At 33.7% G+C, this 24,312-nt stretch overlaps 1 protein-coding gene across 1 annotated transcript; it reads right to left on the bottom strand.

Annotated features, from left to right (window-relative positions):
* Positions 1 to 15,994: 15,994 nt before the first annotated feature.
* LOC122592280 (peptidyl-prolyl cis-trans isomerase PASTICCINO1) lies at positions 15,995 to 23,432 on the bottom strand. The gene is made up of 20 exons (XM_043764469.1): positions 23,224 to 23,432; positions 23,038 to 23,122; positions 22,753 to 22,822; positions 22,179 to 22,276; positions 21,818 to 21,940; positions 21,634 to 21,666; positions 21,314 to 21,372; positions 21,070 to 21,154; positions 20,244 to 20,402; positions 20,077 to 20,134; positions 19,659 to 19,807; positions 19,392 to 19,489; positions 19,171 to 19,240; positions 18,832 to 18,891; positions 18,467 to 18,523; positions 17,909 to 17,977; positions 17,656 to 17,733; positions 17,365 to 17,466; positions 17,204 to 17,275; positions 15,995 to 16,501 (listed from the first exon to the last, which is right to left on the bottom strand). The coding sequence occupies exons 1-20, from the start codon at positions 23,292 to 23,294 to the stop codon at positions 16,223 to 16,225; spliced, it is 1,875 nt and encodes a 624-aa protein (XP_043620404.1). The 5' UTR covers positions 23,295 to 23,432; the 3' UTR covers positions 15,995 to 16,222.
* Between the last annotated feature and the right edge of the window lie 880 nt (positions 23,433 to 24,312).

Raw genomic sequence — 24,312 nt, 5'->3', positions numbered from 1 at the left:
CATGTTTAGGTGGCCTACCTTAACTTGTTACTTGATTAAGTAGTTCGGAAATTAGTAAGTTTATTAATTTTTGTATTATTTATAAGTTGTATAAAGGTGATGCAACAATTGGTTTTTGAAATAAACTTGACTAAGAACTATCGAAATAGAGATTTCATTAATAAAATTGGAGTCTTGCAACCTTTAGATACACTGGCTCACCCATTTGAACAAACTCTAGGAGAGGTATAAGTCGGAGTGCGCTAGCTAGCCTTCTAAAAGGGCGGGTTTTTAATTGCGTTCATCGCAAACCTTTACCCTTGCGCTTCTTTGTGCGTTCAAATGGAGCTACCGAGCTCTCTTGTGTTGTAAGACTATACAAATGATTTTATTAAATATTATGTTTCGAAGATTATGCATGAGTCTTCAAACATAAACTTTTGATTCACATCAAATGCATTACCCATTTAAAGTTAAGTCAATGCCACCCACTTTGCTAAGAACACTTGCCAGTGCCTTTTGCTCTACGTGAGACGTAGGTGAATTGTATCTCTTCAAGGTGGATTACCACTCGTTGTGAGACAGCGGTGGACTATCTACATGTTCTTAATTGGGCGACTTAAAACGAGTTAAGAGGTGAGACCTTAACCCGTGGCATAAGATGGGACAAAACATGTTTACAAAACACTTAATACCCCTTTATAGTGCTGCTGTAAGTCCCATAAATCTAGGAGTTGCATGAATGCAATTATCGATTCTCGATTACCTTTTGAATACCGTCATTTCTAGCAGATCAACTGATGAAATGATTGTATGTCAAGTTGGATCCTAACCTTAGTGAAAGTAATTTGTTAGATGAATTTAACAAGGGTAAAATTACATTTCTTAAGGATAATTATCGGAATACTGATAATTGAACTTTTGTCTGTTTTGTAGATGGCAACAAACAATACCACTCAAAACATACATCAATCGGCATTTAGGTCGATGTTTGAAAGGGAAAAGCTTTCTGGGCCGAATTTCAATGATTGGTATCATTAGCTCAGGATCGTTTTGAGAGCTAAAAGGAAATACCAAGTCCTTGAAGAGCCAAGACCCGTTGCTCCTGCTGCCAATGCTTCTAATGAAGCATTAGCAGATTATGTTGCTGCATATGATAGACATAATGAGTTCGCATGTCTGATGTTGGGAAGCATGAATGCTGACCTACAAAAGCAATTTGAGCATTCATTTCCATGTGATATGCTTACTGAACTCAAGTCTATGTTCGAGAAGCAAGCTGGCGTGGAGTTATTCGATCTTATCGATGTACTTCATGACTTGCGACATGAACAAGGAACACCGGTGAGCGCTCATATCCTTAAGATGAAAGGATATTTTGAGCATTTGGATAGGTTGAATTATCCTTATGCAAAGCAAGTACAAATTGGTCTGATTCTCAAGTCCTTATCTAAGGATTTTGAAGAGTTTGGACGCAATTATACTATGCATAGCATGGATAAAACCGTTATGGAACTTCTTGCCATGGCTAATGAGTTTGAAAAGAAGTTGCCAAAGAAAACTGCTACTCCCAATGTTCTCATGATCAAGGGGGGAAAGGTCCAAAAAGGCAAACAACCGAAGGGAAAGGGCAAGGCTGAAGGTAAAGGAAAGCAAATTGCTGCTGCTCCTAAACCTAAGAAGACCCCTCCGGCGAAGAAGGAACATCCCGCTAAGAAGCTACCTTGTTACCATTGTAATGAAGTAGGTCATTGGAAGCGGAATTGTCCGAAGTATCTTGCTGAGTTGAAGAAGAAGCAGCCCGGTACGTCCGGGACTTCAGGTATATTCTTCACCATTGAATTATATTCATTTTCTAAGCGGAATTCATGGGTTTACGACACTGGGTGTGGTACTCATATCTGTAATTCATTACAGGGGCTTAGAAGGGGAAAGAAACTGAAACCGGGATCTTTGCAACTGTTCGTGGGAAATGGCCTACCAGCAGCTGTAGAAGAAATCGGAGATTATCATTTAGTTTTACCTAGTGGTTTAATAATTGTTTTGAACGATTGTCATTATGCACCTTCTATTACTAGAGGTGTTATTTCAGTTTCTTTGTTGAAAAACAACGGATTCGTTAATGTCTTTAATGATATTGGTATTTCAGTTTCTCGAAATAATGTTCATTATTTTGATGCTATTGCTTGTAATGGTATTAATGAAATTGATATGCGTGGTTGTGATTCAAAGAATAATTCAATGTATAATGTTAGCAAACGAGTCAAGCCCAATTCAGACTCGACTTATCTTTGGCATTGTCGACTTACTCATGTTGGCAAGAAACGCATTGAAAGACTTCAAAGGGATGGTGTCTTGCAAACAAATGATGAATCATTTGAAAAATGTGTATCTTGTGTTTTTGGCAAAATGACAAGGATACCTTTTCAAAATAAACCGGAAAGGGCTAAAGAGCTACTTGGACTAATACATTCGGATGTATGTGGCCCATTTAGACATGTGTCAAGGAGAGGTGCTAGCTATTTCGTCACTTTTACGGATGATTTCAGTCGTTATGGTTATGTTTACTTGATTAAGCATAAACATGAAGTCTTTGAAACATTCAAGGAATTTAAAAGTGAAGTGGAGAATCAACTCGATAGAACCATCAAGATCCTTCATTCGGATCGAGGTGGTGAATATTTAAGTCAAGAGTTTAAAGATTATCTAAAAGCTTGTGGAATAGTTCAACAGCTTACTCCTCCATATACTCGTCAACACAATGGTGTTTCAGAGAGGAGGAATCGAACCTTGTTGGAAATGGTTCGATCAATGATGAATCATACGGCTCTTCCTTTTTCATTTTGGGATTATGCCCTTGAGACTGCTGTTTGCATTCTCAATATGGTTCCAACTAAGAAAGTTGATAAGACACCGCATGTATTGTGGCATGGAAGTGTTCCTCATTTGTCTTGCTTAAAGGTCTGGGATGTGAGGCACTCGTGAAACAAGATACCCCTGACAAGCTTGCACCTAGATCTGTCAAGTGCATCTTTGTAGGATACCCAAAGGAAACGATGGATTACTACTTCTACTTTCCTACGGAAAACACTGTCAAGGTCCATCGATATGCTGAGTTCTTTGAGGAGAAACTCATATCTCAAGAAGACAGTGGGAGGATTGTTGAACTTGATGAGCATCAAGAAGATGTGTCAACTTCTAAAGATACTAGCAATCTTCAACTTGGGGGGGGGGGGAAATGTTCAAAGAGATGAATCTCAAGATGAACTTCAAGTTGAAGATGAAGCGATTTCACTTCGTAGGTCCTCAAGGACAATACATGCTCGTGATAGATTAAATCTTATGATTGAGTCTGAAGAACACGTAGTAGGAGATTTGAATGAACCTCCTCCTAATTTCAATGTTGTATTATCAGATCCGGAATCTGACAAATGGCTTGAAGCTGCGAATGTGGAAATAAAATCCATGAAAGACAATCAAGTCTGGAGCTTGGTTGATCTTCCACCAAATGGTAGAACCGTTGGGTGCAAGTGGATCTTCAAGAAGAAGACCGACGTGGATGGAAATATACACACCTATAAAGCTCGTTTTGTGGCGAAAGGTTATACTCAACTCTTTGGAGTTGATTATGAGGAAACCTTTTCTCCGGTTGCGGACATTAGAGCTATTAGGATCATCTTAGCCATAGCAGCGTACTATGACTTTGAGATATGGCAAATGAATGTCAAAACCGCTTTCTTGAATGGTTTTCTAGACGAGGAAGTCTATATGGTACAGCCAGAAGGTTTTGTCGATCCTAAATATCCCAAGAAAGTATGCAAACTTCAAAGGTCCATTTATGGACTAAAGCAAGCATCAAGGAGTTGGAATAAAAGGTTTGATGAAGAGATCAAAAAGTTTGATTTTGTTCAGAATCCTGATGAGCCATGTGTATATCGCAAAGCTAGTGGGAGTAATGTTACTTTCCTTGTCTTGTATGTCGATGACATATTGATAATAGGCATCACATTCCAATGTTGAAAGACGTTAAATCTTATCTTGGAAAGTGTTTCGCTATGAAAGACTTGGGTGAAGCAGCATTCATACTTGGGATCAAAATCTATAGATATAGAAGTAAACGGTTGATCGGATTAAGTCAAAGTGCGTATATAGATAAGCGCGGGAACTTGCCTATGCAAGAAAGACTTAAGCTATCCAACAAGAATGGTGCTTCTACACCTGAAGAGGTGGAGCGTATGAAGAGAGTCCCTTATGCTTCGGCGATGGGATCTATCATGTATGCGGTTAGATGCACTAGACCTGATGTTGCGTTCGCGCAAAATATAGTAAGCCGATATCAGCAAAATCCTGGAGAGGATCATTGGACTGCTGTGAAAAACATTCTTAAGTACATGCGTGCTACTAAAGAATTGTTTTTGGTGTATGGAGGAAATCCAGATCAAGAGCTTAAAGTCACTGGATACTGTGATGCTGGATTTCAGACTAATAAGGATGATACCAAGTCTCAGTCAGGGTATGTCTTCATTTTGAATGGAGGAGCAGTAGATTGGAAGAGCAAGAAGCAATCTACTGTTGTTATGTCTGCTACAGAGTCTGAGTATATAGCTGCTTCGGATACAGCAATGGAAGCTGTCTGGATCCAAAAGTTTATTTCTGGGCTTGATGTGATGCCATCAAATAATACACCTATGGATTTGTACTGTGACAATTCTGGAGCAATTATCATTGCCAATGAACCTGGGGTTCAAAAAGGTGCCAGACATTACCAAAGGAGATATCACTATGTTCGAGAGCAAATCAAATCACGTGAAATCAATTTACTCAAAGTTCACACAGATTATAACTTGGCGGATCCTTTTACAAAGGCATTGTCAAAGGGAAAGCTCAACAAGCATGCAGAAGGCTTAGGTCTTAGATATTGCTAAGTTATATCATGTAAATCTATGATTGGTATTTGGATAATGGGATGTTAAACAATTGTTATTTTCAATAAATGAATTTTTATACGCGGTATAAGTGGTTTTATTTTTATAATAATTATGTCCTATATTTGCATGTTTAAATCCATTAATATTAGTTGAATATTCTAAACGTCTATTATCGATTAACTATATGGGAATATAATTAAAGTAAGACAATTGTGAGAGATTGGTGAAAATATTTAAGGGAATATTTTGAAGATGGTGGATCGTACCAAACTCACATGATATTCAAAAGGTGAATATTGGACTTACCCCACAGAACGAATTATCATTTTATGGATCGGCGTCATTAAATGAAATTCGTGAAATGGTTACTTTATTTATCCTTTGACTTGAGATACAAGTGAGTTATGCATGTGTGGATTGCATTTCTTGATATAGTTCCTAACTGTCCTGAACAAGGCAGTAATAAAGGGCTATTTTCAGAAATGTTAAGAAACGACATGGCCAGACACTTGTAGTCAATACAGGATTTGTTTCTTCAATTTGCAACTGAAATATGATACCATTTGGCGCCCTCATTAATTAATTGAAGATGTTTGTGTGGCCACACCCAAATGAACTCAAGAAGTTGTCTTGACTAATTTGGTAATCTTAATTAATTATAGAAATGAGAAACATAATCATTAAATTATGAAATGACATTGATCCATATTCATAATTAACAAGGGTATCTGAACAAAGGGATATTAAAGACTAAATCATTTCAACTTGGCGATTTAAGAATCTATTCTTAAATATTTCCAGGAGCATTGGAGTGTTGTTAGACGCCAACCAATGTTATTGCCTTTATAATAACATGCTCAAGTGGGAGTTGTTGGAGTGTGATCATTTTATTATAAATCGCATGTCCGGGGATAATTTAAGCCTACGGGGTCACACAAAATGACACGGTAACTCGATAATATTAATTGATATATTAAAGTAATATATTGATTAGTTTGATAACGAAATGATTAATTATAATCTTGTTATTATTATTTTTATTGGAGCTTGCATAAGGTACACGACTCAATTCTAGTCTTTGTTAATTAATTTGATTGCATATATGTTTCGATTTCTTTCGTTGCGCATACTCGTGATTATGGTTATTTATGTGTTCATATTCTAACACACATATATCATATTAAGGTTTGCTATTAACCCACAATTAGCTAGCAAATGTCATTGACTCACGCTTAGGGATGATAATGGTCTCCATCTTATGCAAAGGCTAAAGGTCTTTTACTCTTTTGCTATCATTTAGGTAGAACTTGAATGCAGTTTCTTTATCTTGTTACATCCAAGTCTGTTTACATTTAAACTTTCTCATTAAAAACACTATCGAGGTATTGAAGTCTAAAACTTGTGAAAAAGGAGAACGATAGTTTTTTTTTATTCAATGAATGATCTCTTTATACTACCTAAAACTACTACGCACTCCTACATACAATATCAAGATTTAAATTACTACAAATTAAAAATAACACAAATTTTGAATAACGTGTTAAAAGCTTCACATCTTTGGTTCAACTTCCTATAAAGTTTTTTACCCAAAAAACTTCCTATAAAGTTGATTGAGAGAAAACTCGATGATCATGAATTCATGAGGAAAAGTTACGCCCCTCACATTTTAGACTTTGGCCCATTTATATCGTAGCAGGCTTCGGCCTACACTGGATGAGGAGCAGCCCCACATTATTTGATTAAGCACTTGGAATCTTATTGGGGGAAAAAAAGATTAAACTAAATTTTTTTCGTTAATAAGACTTAAATCCAAAATGTTTTTGGTGGTGGGATATGTGGGATATCTTGATACTATTAACATGCGTTTGGTCGAAGGGAATCTTGATTGTAATAGAAAATGAATATAGATAGAAAAAGAAGAATTAGAATTCTTTAAAGTTGATCCAGATTTATAGGTCAACTTTAGTCATTGAATTAAATCCAATGGTCAAGATTAAGTTTTAATGTTTAAATTTTAACTATTGAATAAAATGTAATAGTTAAAGTTGATAGCTTTAGATGATCTTAATCCAAAAAGAAATGAATATTTGAAAATAAAATTTTGCTTGATACCAACAAAGAAATAAATATGTATAAGAGATATGAGTATACAAATTTATTACTAATTAATTACTTTTAGTCTATATAACACCATTAAAACATTTTTTTTATTCTCATTATTTATTTTGTAGAGAATGAAAGAATGAAATCATTATCACTTATCTATTTTCATTCTCTAATCCACGATGGAGGTTATCTCAATTTTTGTTATTTCTTTTATCGTATCAAACACTAGAAAACTCTAACTTTTATCTGTATATATCTATTATTCCTTTAAAGAAAGTATTCTCAGAGCTTATTATTCAATTGAAACTGTTCTATCTTTTTTTTTAATAGCGAAACACCATAATTACATCCAATTGGGCAGTATGTGGTGCTCGAACCACGCATGCATGAGATGAAACACAAGACGTTCAAAAAACCCCTAATAATCCACTGCTACAAATATAAAAAGTAGATTCGAACTTTGGTAGATTTCCCCAAAGTCAAAGACTTTACCAATGAGTTTGTTTAATCCTCACTCCGTATAATTACGTTATGACCATTTCATTTTTTTTTTGTAACAAACTAATAAAGTATAATGAAACCGTCGTTGTAAAAGATAAATAGTGATCTTAAATATAGAAGAAAGTTGGCTCTTTCTAACCAGGGTTTTTGTCATCTATATTTAGAGATAGAATAGAAGAGAGTTATAAAGTCCTTTGAAGATGATCCAAGTGCCTCAAGGATTTCATTGAGATTGAAGCAAACTGAACCTCCAATTAAGCTATTTTCAATAAGTTTTGAGAGAAAGAGAAAAATAATAGGCCATTATCTTCTTTTTTTTTCCTATCATGTTTACAATATATTGATTGATTCAAATAATCAACTTGAGGAATTCTAACTTGAGATATTTTCAAGTTTTCATCCTCTCAATTACATAGGAAGCTAGGAACATTAAGGGTTATTGGAAGTGCGGAATGGTCTTAATTAAAAGATATGTAGAGACAACAGTCTCAGTTCTTGTTCTAATTCAACTAGATAGAGTTTTAACTCAATTATTTGAGATATATCTCTTCGCCGGTAGGCTGGATTTCGGATAACCGAATCTGATAACAACTGGATCAGTTGTTTATTAAGAATAATCTCTTGATTAATTCTTTTAATTTCTTGTTTTAAGAAATTATGATGTAAACTCATATTTAAAATATCTGTCGAGTCAAGCATTTCATTGTTTCATTTAATCTAAATAAATGAAATTCAATTCTCTATAGATGTTCTATATCATTGCTTCTATTAATAAGATGTCTTATAATAGAATCATGTATTGTTTTAATTTTATTTTTTGTACGGATAATTTCTTGATTAACCCGATGTATTTCCTCTTTGAGGGATTTTGAATATAAGACCATAATTAATCAAAGTCTTACAAACTTCTAGTTTTTATTGGCAATAAAGCCTTTCTTTAATTTGACGTAAACAATCATAAAGATTGAATTAGTCATAATTGTGGTGAACCACATACTTAATGATAGACTTTTAGTCATATCTTGTGGGTAACCTTTAATTCCTGGCATAGCCAAATTTATGAGTTGCAAATTCAACATGGACATGTTTGTATGCATATCAATTTTATATGTTTTGATTTTTATCAAGTTTTTAGTTTTAAGGAGAATAAGTAAATTACCATATAAAGTTGTTTTAACAGTTATGAGTAACGTACATTTTCTTTATATCTTCTGATTCTTCTGAATTCTGTTTCTGCTAGTGACCAAAGCGGCCTTCTGCCTAAACGGTACTTCATCATGGCTTCAGGGTCTCCAGGTTTAACAATGACAAATATTTAAAGAAAAAGATAGATAACTAGAAAAGATAGTTTTATTTCATAACTGTCTCTTATCCGAAGATAAGAAATTTCTTGATAATTTACATTATTTCTCCTTAATGGAGAAATTACTCACTAATAATCATATTTTACAATGAGAGAAAATGTGAAGGGTGTGTGTAGGATGGGATGTGATTACAAGTTGAGATGCCAAATTGAGATGCTCCATCTTCCTTATATAATGGAAGTGGTTTATTACAAGACAAATAAAAAGTCGTCATCCCTGACGTTTTTTGCTCGACAACTGCATGTGTTGAGTTTTATCTTTCTTCTTTCGTCATTCATGACGTTTTCTTGATCGACAGCTACATGTGCTGAGTTTATCTTTCTTCGTCCGTATAAAGAGATTCTTTACTAGTTGAGGGACCACTTGAATTATTTTCTTCTGTTGAAGATTCTTTGCAATAATCGCAGTTATGATTTTTGGTCATAGCCTTTAACTTTTTGCAAAGTTTTTCTTTAGTGATTGGACTTGCTTCAATTGTATTGAAGGCAATTTGTTGCTCCATTTTCTCTAAAGCTTCTTTTTCGTGCATTGGTAGTGGGGTTCCACAATAACTAGTGATAATGCAATGGTTACTGCAATAATTCACTTTGTTAAAGCTACCTGCTTTTAATCCTTGTAGATTATTTAGGATTTTTATGAATCCTCTAGCTCTAATATCAACTCAGTTTTCCAGGTCATTGTAGTCTTCATCCATTACTTTGGAAGGATCAACTTTTCTTGCTTGGGCAATGCCAATTTCTAGGTGATGATAACTCTGGAAGGATTCTCCATGTGACCAATCTGGTAGTGTAGAATTACACTTGATAAAGATGTTTGCATCTTTTGCAGCTGCAATCTTTTTTCGAAAGTTTTTAATAGCTTTCTTCATTCCTTCTGGTAGTAAGCTAATTTCTAGCAAGTTAGGAGAAGGATATATGAAATTTATTAATCCAGCTGAAAATGCTAGAGAAACAAGCTCTGGGCTGGCACCTGGACAAAAGATAATTAAACTTTTAGTAGCTTTATCTTCTGAGTAGATATGTTCAACCTCAAAGTCTTTTTGACTTAGCGATCTGGCTTTGGACCACATCATTCTAAATTCGTCTAGAGAGATTAAATCTCTTTCTTCTTTTTCTTCAATAACTGTTGGTCTTGAGAAAGGTTGCTTGAATTCGATGATTCTTTCCTTCTTGTTGTGCTTGTAACAACATTTTATATTTTTTGTATGGAAATGGGTTTCCAGTAACATATTTGGAGACAATTCCCCAATCTTCATAAATTCCTCTGTGTTCGCCTTCGAAAATGACAAAATATTTGGAATTTGTGTTTATGGGCTCATGTATGACTTGAGTGTAACTTGGTCTGAGAGAGACCGTTTCAGTTTTTGGCAAACTGTCAGCCATCAACGGATTTTTTTGTGTCTTTACCAGAGCCGTTTGCTGCTGGACTAGATGAAGATTGTAGTTCTTCATTAACTTTCTTTTTGCTTTTTTCCAAAGCAACAGGAGTCAACGGATTATCTTTTTCTTTACCCTTTACCGTTTGAGAGGGAATAGACTCAGATTTTATCCTTGCGGATTCTTGTTCTGAATTAACAGTTGTTAGACTTTCGTCATAGAGAGCTATTTTTTCTTGAATAGCTTTTAATTCGATCAAAAGAATTTTTTCTTTTAGGCGAAAGGCCTTAAGTTCATCCATTATTCCCCTTTCTTTAAAATGGAAAATAGATGTCTTTTTCTTTTTCAAAGACTCTTTAAATGCTATTTATAGCAAAAAATTTTGATTGTGCCATTGCTTTCGTTTATGAAAATAGTGGGTTAAGCAATAAACAGTATCATTTTTGTCAAGATGTTTTAATGGAATATCTTGAAATCTGCATTTGTCTTTTGACAAGACATCACTTGTTATCTGGATAGATAATCTTTTTACCATGAGTAATTTTCTTTGGTAATTTCTTCTTTTCCTGCAGTTTTTGTCTTCAAAACCTGCGCTTTAAAATTTATTAGAAGCATCTGTTTAAAAATAATATTTATTCTTCACTAGATTCTTCTGACGAAGAGTATTCAATTTTTAATGAGTATACCTTTGTTACTCCTTTAAAATTGTCTTCTGAGGGAAAATATCCATCTTTTTCTGCTTCTAAAATAAGCTTTATTTTATTAGGAAAATTTTGCCTATTTGGACATTCATTTGCATAATGTCCTTCTTCGGAGCATATCCAGCACCGACAGTCTTTTTTACCTTGAGGACATACCTTAGGTTTTTCTTTTGAAAAGTATTTACCTGGGTAAATGTTTTCTTTTTAGGCTTCCAAAACCTTCTATTATTGGTAGGTTTATCATATTTCTTTTTGTATTTATTTTTGAAATATTTCCTATCTTTAATTGTATTACAACCGTATGATAATGGTGGTATATCAGTCAAATTTGTACAACAATTTTTATTAAACCTTTTTAATTGTTTTTGTGTATTTGCAAGATAACAAATAATTGCAATTTCTTCTTTAACAATTTTTGTAGCAAATTCAAGGGAATGCTTTGTTAAATCATTTTTTTCTTTATTCCATCTTTCTTTGGCTTTTACTCCAATGATAGGAATTTTCATTAAATATATTTCTATCCAATATATTCACTAGTGGATAATTTGTATAGATTTTGTTCAAATAAACAAGTAAAGTCTTCTAAAAGACATATATCGCAAATTTGAGTTTTTGTTAAGGCTTGTCTTGCCTTTTCTTGTATTCTGCCATTTTCTTGATCTCTATTAGTAACAAAATCAAGTCCTAAGAACATCATGTATATGGCACCAATAATTTGATAATATAAATCTCCTCCATGTAGATCTATATTCCAATTAGTTCCTTTGATCATATTTTGAATTATGCCGGAAGATTTATGTTCTAACAAAAGTAAAACAGTTCTTGCATGATAATACTCATTAGGATTTGACTGAATAATTAAACTTATTTCAGTATTCCATATATCAATTATTTCTTTTCTTCTTTCGAAGTCAAAGATGCAATCAATTTTTATAGTGTCAATGGGTTGTGAATTTCCATTGTTACTTGAATTGGGTATGCCTTTGTGATATGGCATAGAGAATTCCGTTTTAGTATTATTATAGGAAGATCTTTTGCTACTACTAGCTTGAGTTTGATTCCTATTTATTTTGTGCTCTATTGGCTTTTCTTCTACCTCAACCTCCATGTCATCAAAAGAATCGTCTTCGGTTTCTGGTTCCTCGATTTTTGGTTTTTGAATAGTAAAAATCTTCTCTTGATAGGGAAAATATTTATTTTTCAATTCTTTATTTTCTGAAAACTTTTGTTCACATTCTTCATCGCTTAAGGATAAAAGTTGCACTAGTTCATTGATTTGATCTAGATCATCTTTTTCTAAGTTATCAAAAAAGATTTTTTCTAACTTCTCTGTAATGGAACTCATATCGTAGGAATAATAGTTCTTCTTTTTAATCAATAATTGGTTGTGAGGACATATTAAATTCCTACTACCTCTTTGAGGATTTCTCCATATTTATCTATCCTTTCGGACATTGATCTCATTAAATCAGAAGAGATTTCAGATGAACTAGGTTCACTTAATCTTATCGAATTAGAAAGATTATATCTAGGCCTTTGGTGTAAAACCTTTTTATTTCGCGCAATATTCATTGCCCAATTTTCTTGTAACTGTGATGGTTCAGTAAATTTACTGCCTTCTACAATTCCAATTTCTGAGAATATATCTTCCATTGTGATATTCTCTTTTTCTTTATACTCTATTGAATGAGTACTATTTGTAATAGCATATGCGATTAAATAATTAACCGTAAATACTTTATTACCTGGATCCATAAGGTCAGTTCTTTCACATTGGTGTAGAAAGCTTAAAGACTTATCAAAATCTCTAGACTCTCTATGTAATGCGAATTTACAGTAAACATGAATTTACCATATGCTAAATTACCTTGTACTGCCCCTAATAGAGCATCTTGTCTGTTAACAATTCTATTGTCAACGAGTGCCTTATTGGAAAGTTAATTACATCTCTGAATTGTGCTTTTAGGAGAATTTTTACAGCTCCTATATGAACCATATTAAGAGACTTTCTTAAATCTGGTCTAACACTTAATAGCCTTTTTGCTATTTCACTTTTGGTTAAAAGTGGTAAATAAACTTTTCCAGAAGTATTTTTTATATCTACTGAAAGTTCTTCAGTATTAGAACGGTAAAAGATTTTATTTTTTCGAGTAAAAGCTTTTGAAACTAAACTCTGTAAATATCCAGACTGATTAAAAACCTGTCTTGAATCAAGCTTGAATTTAAGCTTATTAATTTTTGTAAGTTGATCAGAATTAATCATGTAATCTGATACAAAACCTTTTTCATTTTCATTGAAATTTAAAATTTTAGTCATGTTTTCTTTAGATTCTTCAGAATCGTTTATTAAAATGGATTTATTCTCCATCTCCCCCTTATTTTAAAAAAACAAAATGGCTCTAGAGAAAAATAATAGGCCATTAACTTCTTTTTTTTTCCTATCATGTTTACAATATATTGATTGATTCAAATAATCAACTTAGAGGAATTCTTACTTGAGATATTTTCAAGTTTTCATCCTCTCAATTATATAGGAAGCTAGGAACATTAAGGGTAGGGGGAGTGTCTCGTCACCTCTCTCCTCCCCGATTTTTCTTTACCTCCCTGCCTGCTGCTTAATGTTAGGAATGCCTCACCACCCCTCCTCTCTCCACCCTTTTCTATTTAACTTAATTTCTTTTTACTTTTAATCAAATAATAACTAAACCTTTTATTTAATAAATTACAAATACCACTAAAATACATAAACACTACAAAATTAAACACTTTACAAAAAAATTTTAAAAAATACAAAATTTTTAAACACCGCAAAATTAAAACAATATTAAAGTATGTTAGAAGATATAAAAAAAAAATAATGTATAAAAAAACATTTAACCCATTTTAATAAAAAGTTAAAAGTCTATGGGGTAAAGTATAAAATGAAATTTTATATATTTGACTTTGGTTGCTGCTACGGCTTGTCTTATCCAAAATCAGACTATGTATATATATTATATGTATATGTATAGATGGAAATGGGTATTTTATTTAAAAAAAAAAAGAAAAGAAAAGAAAAAAAAGGAAAGCAATGATGAGTAACGGTCGAATCAATAGACACCACAACCGACACCACTGTCACCAATTCGCTCCCCACCCTACCGATACCGGGGGTCGGCGCGGTGTTCAATCCGGTACCGGATGGGTACCGGTCTGTTCCCCAGGGCGCTCCGTCCACCCTAATGAAAAGGACATGAAGAATATGAGGTTAAATATTATCACTATGATCATTTAGTTGCAACACCCTCTAAAACCCCTAATCAAGCACCCGTTGAGATTATAGTTAAATTTGTGCTGTAAGGATACACAAGTACAATTAGATTCTAAAACTTTCACCAACTTTTTAATTATATATAAAGCTCAAATACTAGTGATACAGTCATACACGCAAAATGAACCACTGCTTTCATTAGGTAATTTTTGTCATATAATTGAAAGAGTATCTTTATACGTCACTTTTCATTTGAAAGTTGAAACTACCTTTACTTCTTTAATTTAGTTTCCGCAAGTGAAAACTTGACCTGGAAATTAGAATTGACTTAAAAGGACAACCATTACCCATCCAACTTTTACTCTACTAATAATAACATCACAAACCACAACTATCGATATAATTGGATACAACTATACAAGTATAGTAACATATGTTGTCATGACCAAATTGAAAATAAAAACAACGATCCTTATGTATAGTTTGCTCTTAATACTACGATCCTTATGTAAATATTTGGGAAGTGTTTATCCTTATTTAATATGTAATCGTATGTAATGGTCTAGCACTTTGCTTGGAAAATTAAATAAAAGCTCCACCTTTTTGCTGTTCAAAAAAAAAAAAAAAGGGTACTCGATAATCCTTCTATGTGTTTGGTTTAACTTCGTTTATATAGTAACTTTGTGTTTTTCCCATTGAACGTGTCTCCTTTCATTTGAAAAATATTTAACGTCAGGGTTAGGCAGTCCCCCTTTTATACATGTAGATGCACCTTTGAATGCACGATATGATCTTCCTAGACAATGGAACCTAACCATAACAAGCATATGAGCCTAACTAGGCCAATTGATCAAATGATTGAGATTTTAATAACTTATTAATCATGCATAAAAGCTCTAGCTCGCTATGATTAGCCATTTCCTTGGCTTTCTTTGCTCTATAAAGACTACCCGAATTCCATGAAAGCACTTAGAAACATACCCATCAAACTCTTTCTTTCTCATCTCTTCCACATAAAGTAAATGTCTCGTGGCAAAGATGCCCTGCCCATGCCCAGGTCCATGTCCATGGACAATGATACAATGAATTGTATGGTCATGCACATGACTTTCTATTGGAGCAAAGATGTAATCATGTTATTTAAAGGCTGGCCAAATGGTGAAATAGGTATGTATATATTAGCTTTAGCTTTTGTGCTTATACTAGCTGTTATCGCCGAGCTCTTGTCAGTAATTCCAGTTATCAAGCCGGGAAGTAATCCAATTATTGGTGGGTTGATTCATGCCTCCTTTTATGGACTCCGAATGGCTCTAATTTATCTCCTTATGTTGTGTGTGATGTCATACAACGTTGGTGTTTTTGTTTTCGTGGTGGCTGGTCATATTATTGGGTGTTTTCTGGTCAAGTACCGGATGATGTCTAAAGCAGCTTCTAAATCTCGAACTGATCCTGTGTGATGGTTGTAATGTTTAAATTTCTATAATTAGTTTAGAAAGTTTAATACAAGTTCAGAAATTTTCTATAACTTAATCTGGAGGCATATTACCTTCTTTTTTCTTTTTTTTTTTGAACGGCTGGAGGCATATTATCTATTTGCACCAAATGAACAGTAGAAATCAATGTGTTAATTGGACCTAATGAACAACAAAAATCGATGTGTTAAATCAACAGTAGAAACCAATGTAAGGTAACTTGATCCAATGAACAGTAGAAACTAATGTAAGAAAAAAAAGGAGGATGTCCAAATCAAACTTTAGGGGCATATTAGCCTATTGCACCCAATGAACAATGGAAACCAATGTGGGTTGAATATATAGATAATAATAAGATCAAGTGTTTTACAAAAGAGTCTAACATAAGAGCAAGAAAGTTTTAGCCATTCTAACTCCAAAACAAAGATTATTACACATGCTTGCTTTAGGACAAACCATTTGAATCCTGTAAATATGTCGCTTATAATCTTTCATTTGTTGAAGCTAACCATCTACACTCATTTCGGGGTTAGAAGACTTATCATTTATAATATAGAACATCTGTTTACCCCGAGAGACTTGAATAAGTTCATACTACTGTTCAACAACCGTGAAAAAGAACCCATACGAGCAGGAGGTGGAGCTGGTGGTTCATCTTCAACGCCATCGTTCTCTTCCTGATAAGAAATTAACCGCTCTTGGGCATCTTTGTCCTCTTTGACTGTGGTTTCGTTAACTTTATCATCTAGTCCTACCTCTGATATCTCACCAGGCTTCTTGTCGAATAGTCCTTTGAATTGCTTGCGAGCTTTCTTCTCTACCTCCTGTTATAAGCAGTGTTTAACTTTTAATAAGTCCATTTGAAGCTACTTAACTGAAACCTCATTATAAAGGATGATCTAAGCTAAACCATTATCTAGGTTATATCGTGAAGAAACAAATCAACAGGAGTTAACAGGTCGAAAGTAAAAAAAAAGTGGAGCTTTTATTGCATACAACCACCTCTTTAATCGTTCTATTCATAGATATAGCTTATAATTGTAATAGTGTTGTTTTTGTAACCATAAATCCATAAATATTACTTAGCTATGTATATATTTCAGAAATAGACATCCAACCATTATCTAAATGAAACCTCATTATAAAGGACGATATAAGCTAAAGCATTATCGAGGTTATATCATGAAGAAACAAATCAACAGGAGCTAACGGGTTGAAAGTCAACAAAAGTGGAGCTTTAACCACCTCTTTAATCGTTCTATTCATAGATTTAGATTATAGTTGTAATAGTGTTGTTTTTGTAACCATAAATCCATAATTATTACTTAACTATGTATATATATTGCAGAAATAGACATACAAGAGTTTTCGAGTCAAACCAACCTTCTACTCTTTAAAAACTGACCTGATTTGACCCATTACCCAACCCACCCATCTTCCCAACTCTTCTCTGCACTTTTGATTGGTAATCAAAATGTTTACTATGAACCGATGAAGGGAATCAATACTTTAAAAAAATGGCTTACCTGCTCTGTCTGCTTCAATTTAAGCAGGGCCGCCTTTGCATTTGCTTCTGATGACTTGTCTATGGTCATCATCTATTTTTAAGCATCAAGAAGAATGATTACAACAGAGTTCCACCAAAATTTTATTCTTATAGTGGTGTTTTATAATTAAATTAAGTTACCTTGTTGAAATCATTCCTAGCTTCTTCATAATCACCAGCCTCCATGTAAGCCATACCTCTTCTATAAAGTGCTTTCACATGAACAGGATTCGCATCTAATACCTGGACAGAAGAGAAACAATTGTTTAAAAATAGTTCATAAAACATGCGACTGTAAAAGAAGAAAGAAACTAAAAATACAGCATCACATGCCTTTAAGGATTTAATATTTTATGTTATTTACTAATTACTAATATTGTGAGTGGATCAAGTATATAAAGAAAGACCAGTGATTATATAAAACAAACTTACTTTATTACATGTCTCTATTGACTTTCGAAAATTCCCCATCTTCAGGTAGCAGGCCGCCACATTCAGATTCAACAGGTTCTTTTACATCATAGAAATGAAATCAAATGAAGATTAGATAATGCTATCAGACCCAGTCTAGTTAAAACTTTAAAGTGCAAGCTAATTTATACAGCATCGAGACATATATAAGTTGCCTTGGTATATGAAAATATTTTGTCTTTGAATCTTGCATTATATGAATTAAGATTCATACTCTTGTATTTGCAAACTCTTTTCCTTCTTCGTCATCTTGAGGATTGACATGATTGAACTCCCGTAAAACCTGCAACAGAAAGAATAAACAGTTCATATTACATTACAACCAGGAATTAAATGTTAATATAGAAGACCATATTTCATACTTCATTTTAGTTATAATGTCACAGTATTCCAGAATGTGTACCAAGGTTGGGGACTCCCCACTCGGACTCGGCTCGGCCAGGGTCGGATTCAGGAGTTTCTGGCAACTCGAGGAGTAATCGGATTGGGGATTTTATATGTAAAATAATATTTTTTGAAACTATATGAAAGAGGAAATTAGAAACAGACTAGAAATTTCAAACTTATACATAATGCTACAAAGTTCAAGCTTAATTGTTTAGAAACATATATATGATTCTTCAAAATTCTATTAAAAGAAAAAAGTTGATCATTTTGACCTGAGTTTGACCATCAACCGATTTTGTAGTCCAATTCGGGCTAACTCGACCATACAACCGAGTCGCGATGCGAGTCCGAGTAATCGGCCAAATTTATAATCACTGATGTGTACCTTATCATACTTTGCTTTGGCAAGTGCAAATTTTCCTTCTTTGAATAGCCTGTTACCCTGGAGACAAAACAAGAGGACATTGTGATTTATCTTATCAAAAATCTTTCTACAGCCTATCATTCACATCTAATTTTTTATATTTTTTCCAGTTTTATTCATACGTATGAAGGCAGTTATAAAAAAAAATAATAAAAAAATAAAAAAAAAAGAGAGAACAAGATAAGAAAAACCACACTATGTTTTCTACATCAAATTTAAGATTTCATAATCTTTTTAATTCATTTACTCTACTCGTTCCCCATGATCAATATATAAAATACTGAACTAGGCAGCAGGGTTAAATAATACAGTAACAAAATATATACCGTTCCTTTGGTCTTCTCAACATCATCCATAATGGCTCTAAAATCCATGCCAGTCCAGTCCTGCAACAGAGACCATGAATGCAATAATACATTCAGCATAAACCCATATAGACCTATAAGTAATGATCAGCTGGTTCAAATTTATAACCAACTACTACAATGATATTAACCTTCCGAATTGGCGTCAAGAAAAACCATTAGCATCAAAATATGACCTATAAATTTTGTCATTTTGGATTCGCAGTTATGTTGGGATATAAATCTCAAGTATCTTAAGCATAGACAAGTATCTCATTCATGATTAGTTTAAATGAAATGAAATACCATCAACTGATTTACCTTAAGCATTTCAAAACCTAGAAGTTCAATCTCCCATTGAACATGTGCACCTTCAGGAACATTAGCTGGCCTAAAATCACAGAATGGAGAAGAAAAACAAACAAACATCAAGACTGGTTAATCGCACAATTATACTTGATGAGTAGAAGAGTGCTTCAAAAGAAAATTTTTTGAGTATAAAGCTGTGGTAAATGATATATAAATAGTTTGCTGACAATAACCTGGTAAACTTGTCATATGCATAATCTGGGGGACAAGTTACTAGTGATATCTCCTCAGGCAACATCAGCCGAACACACATCTCAAAACCTTCAGGTACCTACCACGCAAAATGAAATTTCTTCAATAGATCATCTTCCAAAAAGAGATCACAATTCTAAATTACCTAGGCTTATCATTGGGTTTTAGTGGAAATGACCAATTGCCGATAGATCATAACAAATCGATGTAGTTACAATCATGAACTAATATACGAAACGAAAACTTACAAGCCCTTCTCCTGAGGAGAACTCCAAAGGCTGGCCATGATTATCAGTCCTTGTATCATAGAAAACTGTCTTTTCTTCATTAACAAGCATGCCTTTGTAATGGACACGTAGTCGACTATCTTGGAGAGGGCAGTCCATAGGAAATTCACCTAATAGTTTCAAAAGAACAAGGATCACAAATTTTTTTGTCAGGCTTTAAAAGCCTAGGCTACACCAATATAGTTGAAAAGACTAAATATATTCACATAATCTCGATGATATCTGCTTTGAAGCAAATTCTTTAAAAATTTAATAATTAAATAGCAGATTGCTGAAAAACTACAGTCATACGAATCAAATCTTTGGTGAAGGACTTAAAAGGGAACTATGTAATATCAGATAATATGCAAAAGGGTTTATTTGAGGACTGAAACAACACCTTTTCCATCTTTTATGCGACGTTTTATTAGCCTTCCATCTCCTAGCACATCCCTTACCTACACAATGGCAAAGGAAAATCCTCATCTAAAACATTTGCACCATAATTCGCACTCGGCATAAAAAATAGCAAAAAACCTTAAAATTATAAACATAACATTGGCACACCTGAATAAAATGGATCAGCTCCACTTCAAAGTGAACTTCTTCAATACTATCTATGGAGGGAATTAGAGGGCTTTGGCTTAAGTACTGACTTGTAACATAGATCGTGGCTTTTTCTCCCCGTGACATTGTCCCTATACCCATTTCAAGACCTTTAGGTACCTGGTAGATAGATATAATGAACACTGTAATGAGCACATAGTTGTCAAAAGCGAAGGCGAACTCAAAGCGCAAAGACCCCAATTGAGGCGTAGGCGAGAGGCGCAAAAAAAGCGCTCGCCCGGAAAAAAAAAGCGTACTCAAGTAAAAAACAAACCAAATGCCATTTAAGTTACTATCTTGATTCATTGTCTCTAACAATGATAATGAATATGTTATAGAGGTTGAACAATTTAGAAGAAAAGTTCTAATAAATATAAAAATTGAAGAAACCTTACCTTTTAGTTGTTCGAAGAATACTCTCTGATGAATGATGTTATGTTATCGATGATAAAGATATATACAGAGTTTTAACAATATACGTAATTTTCTCCCTTACATGCAATAAATGCTCCTTGAAATACAAAGGGTCTATAACTTTATTTATATAGAAAATTGTAAACTTGAGCTTCAAATAGTTACTGGGCCTTGGGCCTAGGGTTTAAGGCGCTAAGGTTGTGCCTCGCCTGCCTTTTGCGCCTAGGCGCAAGAGGCGCATGCCTTTAACAACTTTGAATGAGCATGCACGAATCTTGACTTGTTCATCACATGGATTTAATAATAATAAAACCAGAATATGGACAAACAAAGCAGATTAAAAATGACATAATAATGTAAAGAATAGAGAAACCTCAGATTGTCCAAAAGTAAACAGAATTGGTTCAGCAGTCGTATGTAATTGAAGCGAATGTCCATCCCCCGACTTGGCAGAAATTCTAGAATCAGCCACATCTGATTAGTAAATTGGTATAAATTACTAGTATTGCAGCTAGCTTTAAACCTGGCACTCTTCAACTCTGTGCGTATGAGACAGTGCATGTGCTTATACATGTGCATGTGTTTATGAGAGAAAGAGAGGATGAGAACAGGTGAACCTTGCTTTTACTTCATAAAGATCTCTCGGATTCTCCCAACTTTGTGCCTCAACTATAACCTGTCCAGTGAATTGCATATTAAAGTTACAGATTTCGATTTACATTGCTAAGACAGTTCAAAATTCTGCTACACCATTTTTTCTGTGAAAAAGTCATCAGAGACCTACTATTACATATTACTAAATATAAAAAAGAATGAAAATAGGAAGAAATTAAGGTAACTTAATTCTAAACCCCGCCCAACTCACTTCCTACAACAAAAGAAATGACTCGGGTAAAAAGATAACACAGTAATCAATAGATCTTATGACAGTACTCACCTTCTTCAAGATTCCCAAATCTTCAGTTATGACCTGGAAAATATTTACAAAGCAAATAAAACTGAGTTGATCAAGTTTGATAAGCAAACACCGGCGTCACATTACTAAGCAAATGCTCTATATGTAGACAGCTTGTAAGTGAATGTTGAAATAGTAAGTCAAAGTGATTTATAGTGGTTCTTGCCTTGACTTTAGAAAACTCTATCAGCTCTATCTCAAAATTAAGTTCAGCATCTTTCGGAAAGCTATCAGAAACAGAAACTGGACAGTCATCCTCGCCATAGTGCAATTCAGGCTTCATTTTTAGCTGAAATAGTTCGCACCACAACATGTGTTAAAGATCAAAACCAATCCAACATGGTGATAATTATATCTTCAAGCACTGAATAAACTATGTGCAGTAAAAGGCAAATCACAAATCAGATCAGGATCCAACTAAGTTACAAAAATAATTAACACAGCATATAAATGTAAAAATGGTATCCTCCAGGGTCAATAAAGTAAAAGGGATACTCATAAATACATTACCACTATCAAACACTTACCACAGCAACTTCACCCTTCTGCATTGTAGGAATTCCTTCTAGCAGTCCTAATATCATTTTGCTCTTACCCAAAACCTGTCTTATTGGGGTGCCTTTGCCTATAACGGGGAAATTATACATAAGAATAGTTCTAATAACAAATATATAATTCTCAAACAACTTGTTGATTGCCTGAAAACAACAATCGCTCGGGAATAGCCAACAAACATTTGTGTTCAAAACTTCTTAATAGGAAAATAAAACTTATCTTAACGACATTCTATCAGAAATATCTACAAAATCAAACAAGCCAGAATTTTTACGAAGAAATAATAATAACAATTGTATTTGTCCTTCTTTTCAACAACTAACAACTTTAAGATATTGCATTCACGTTATGTGAAAGCCTATGGTGATAAAACTGAACTCCAAGCAAACCACATGATACTTTTGCAACAGAACATTAGCCTTTAAATCCGCACGCCATACATTAACTCATTATCTTAGCAAGTTATCTTCAAAATATATTTAACTTTAATCAAGAGTAAACTTAATTTACACAAACTACAGAATTTTCAAAATAAACCAAACGCACCGCCAAATTCCGAGCGAGTGGACTGAACAACCACGCCATCTAGTGTCCGGATAGTAGAATGATATATGACCTGCACACAACAAACATCAATGAACAACAAGTACCTTCTCTCTTTCAATTGTTACCATATAGACTTAATTTCATACAAAACCTAATTTACTTCAACTGTAACTTTCAGCTAACAATCAAACTATATATATGCATAGAAATTATACAGATATATATGCATAGAAATGGAAAAAAAAAAAAAAAAAAAAAAAAAGGTGATAAAATTAAAAAAAAAACCTGATCACCATCAGAAGGCATGGCATCACCACCACCAGGTCGGATCATGGCCTTCATTAAACCACCTGGAACCATCTTTTTTCTCCTGATTATAAATATTGCATTAAATAATCAAATACAAAACTATTATTAAAATTTGCAAGTAATAATACTAATTAGAAATAATAATAGTAAAAATAGCAGTACCTTTTATCATCCTCTGATTCAGGAGTTTCTTTCTTTTTGCTAGTTTGTTGATCATCTTTGACCACTGCCATTGGAGACGGATATCCCTAATAAGTTTTAGAATTATGAATGAAATTATGTAGAAGCTGGATGATACAGTTTTTCACCTCCTCTAAAATAACTAGTATTTGGTGAACCAATACAAATCAACAGATAGATATAATAGATATTCTATATCTATACACAGAGACGGTGAGTCATAAGTAGTAAACGTCACTGGTCACAACAGTATTGTTCATTTCTATTTCACATTATTATTTTATCAAAATTTTACATCAATGATCAGTCTGAGTAGCCCAATGGCCCCAACACTTGTAGAGTTACCGAATAGAGTTGGGAGGGAGTAAAGGTGCCGGATAAGTGAGGCCCAGCCCAAATTGATAAATAATAAACCCAAATTGGGAGAAACTGAGAAAGTTTATAGTAAGCCCAAACTATCCTCACGAGTCACGGCTCACATCACATCCCTTTTGGTATAAGGCTGTCTATTTTTTTTTATTAACTACTGTAATAACTAGCCAAGTATCCTACAAATTTGTTGTGGTCTCTCATGGTCATTGTATATCACTTTTCAATCGTCTTTTGGATTGAAGAATAGCTTAAATATACGAAATGAGTTGAAAACAAACAGATTTTATTACATAGTTGACAAATAATAAAGATCTTAATTTTAGTTCTGAATTCAAAACATGATACGACTTACATTCGTTCCGTGAATAGATGACTGGAAGGATACTTTACTCAATCGTCAATACACAACAGATATCAAAAATGAACCATTTTTTTACGTTCACATTTTCATCCGAAGACGAGTATTTTCTTACACGTTTCCACATCCCCAATGTTTAATGTATGATTAAGTTACCGTGTTACTTTGTTCCTCTTTGAATATACTCGTATGACACTCATATGACCAGTTCTCTTGATTATATGAGTTGCTAATTTTTTAAAAAAATATGATAGTATAAGTTTATGTGAACTAGACGTATACTCGTGCGTTGCATCGAAGGTGGTAGCGGCAACGTGATAATGTGGCGATTGGCGTTGACG

The sequence above is a fragment of the Erigeron canadensis genome, chromosome 3, assembly GCF_010389155.1.
Source record: "Erigeron canadensis isolate Cc75 chromosome 3, C_canadensis_v1, whole genome shotgun sequence".
Taxonomy (NCBI): Eukaryota; Viridiplantae; Streptophyta; class Magnoliopsida; order Asterales; family Asteraceae; genus Erigeron; species Erigeron canadensis.
The sequence above is the reverse complement of the archived record's forward strand: the minus strand, read 5'-3'. Positions and strand labels throughout refer to the sequence as shown.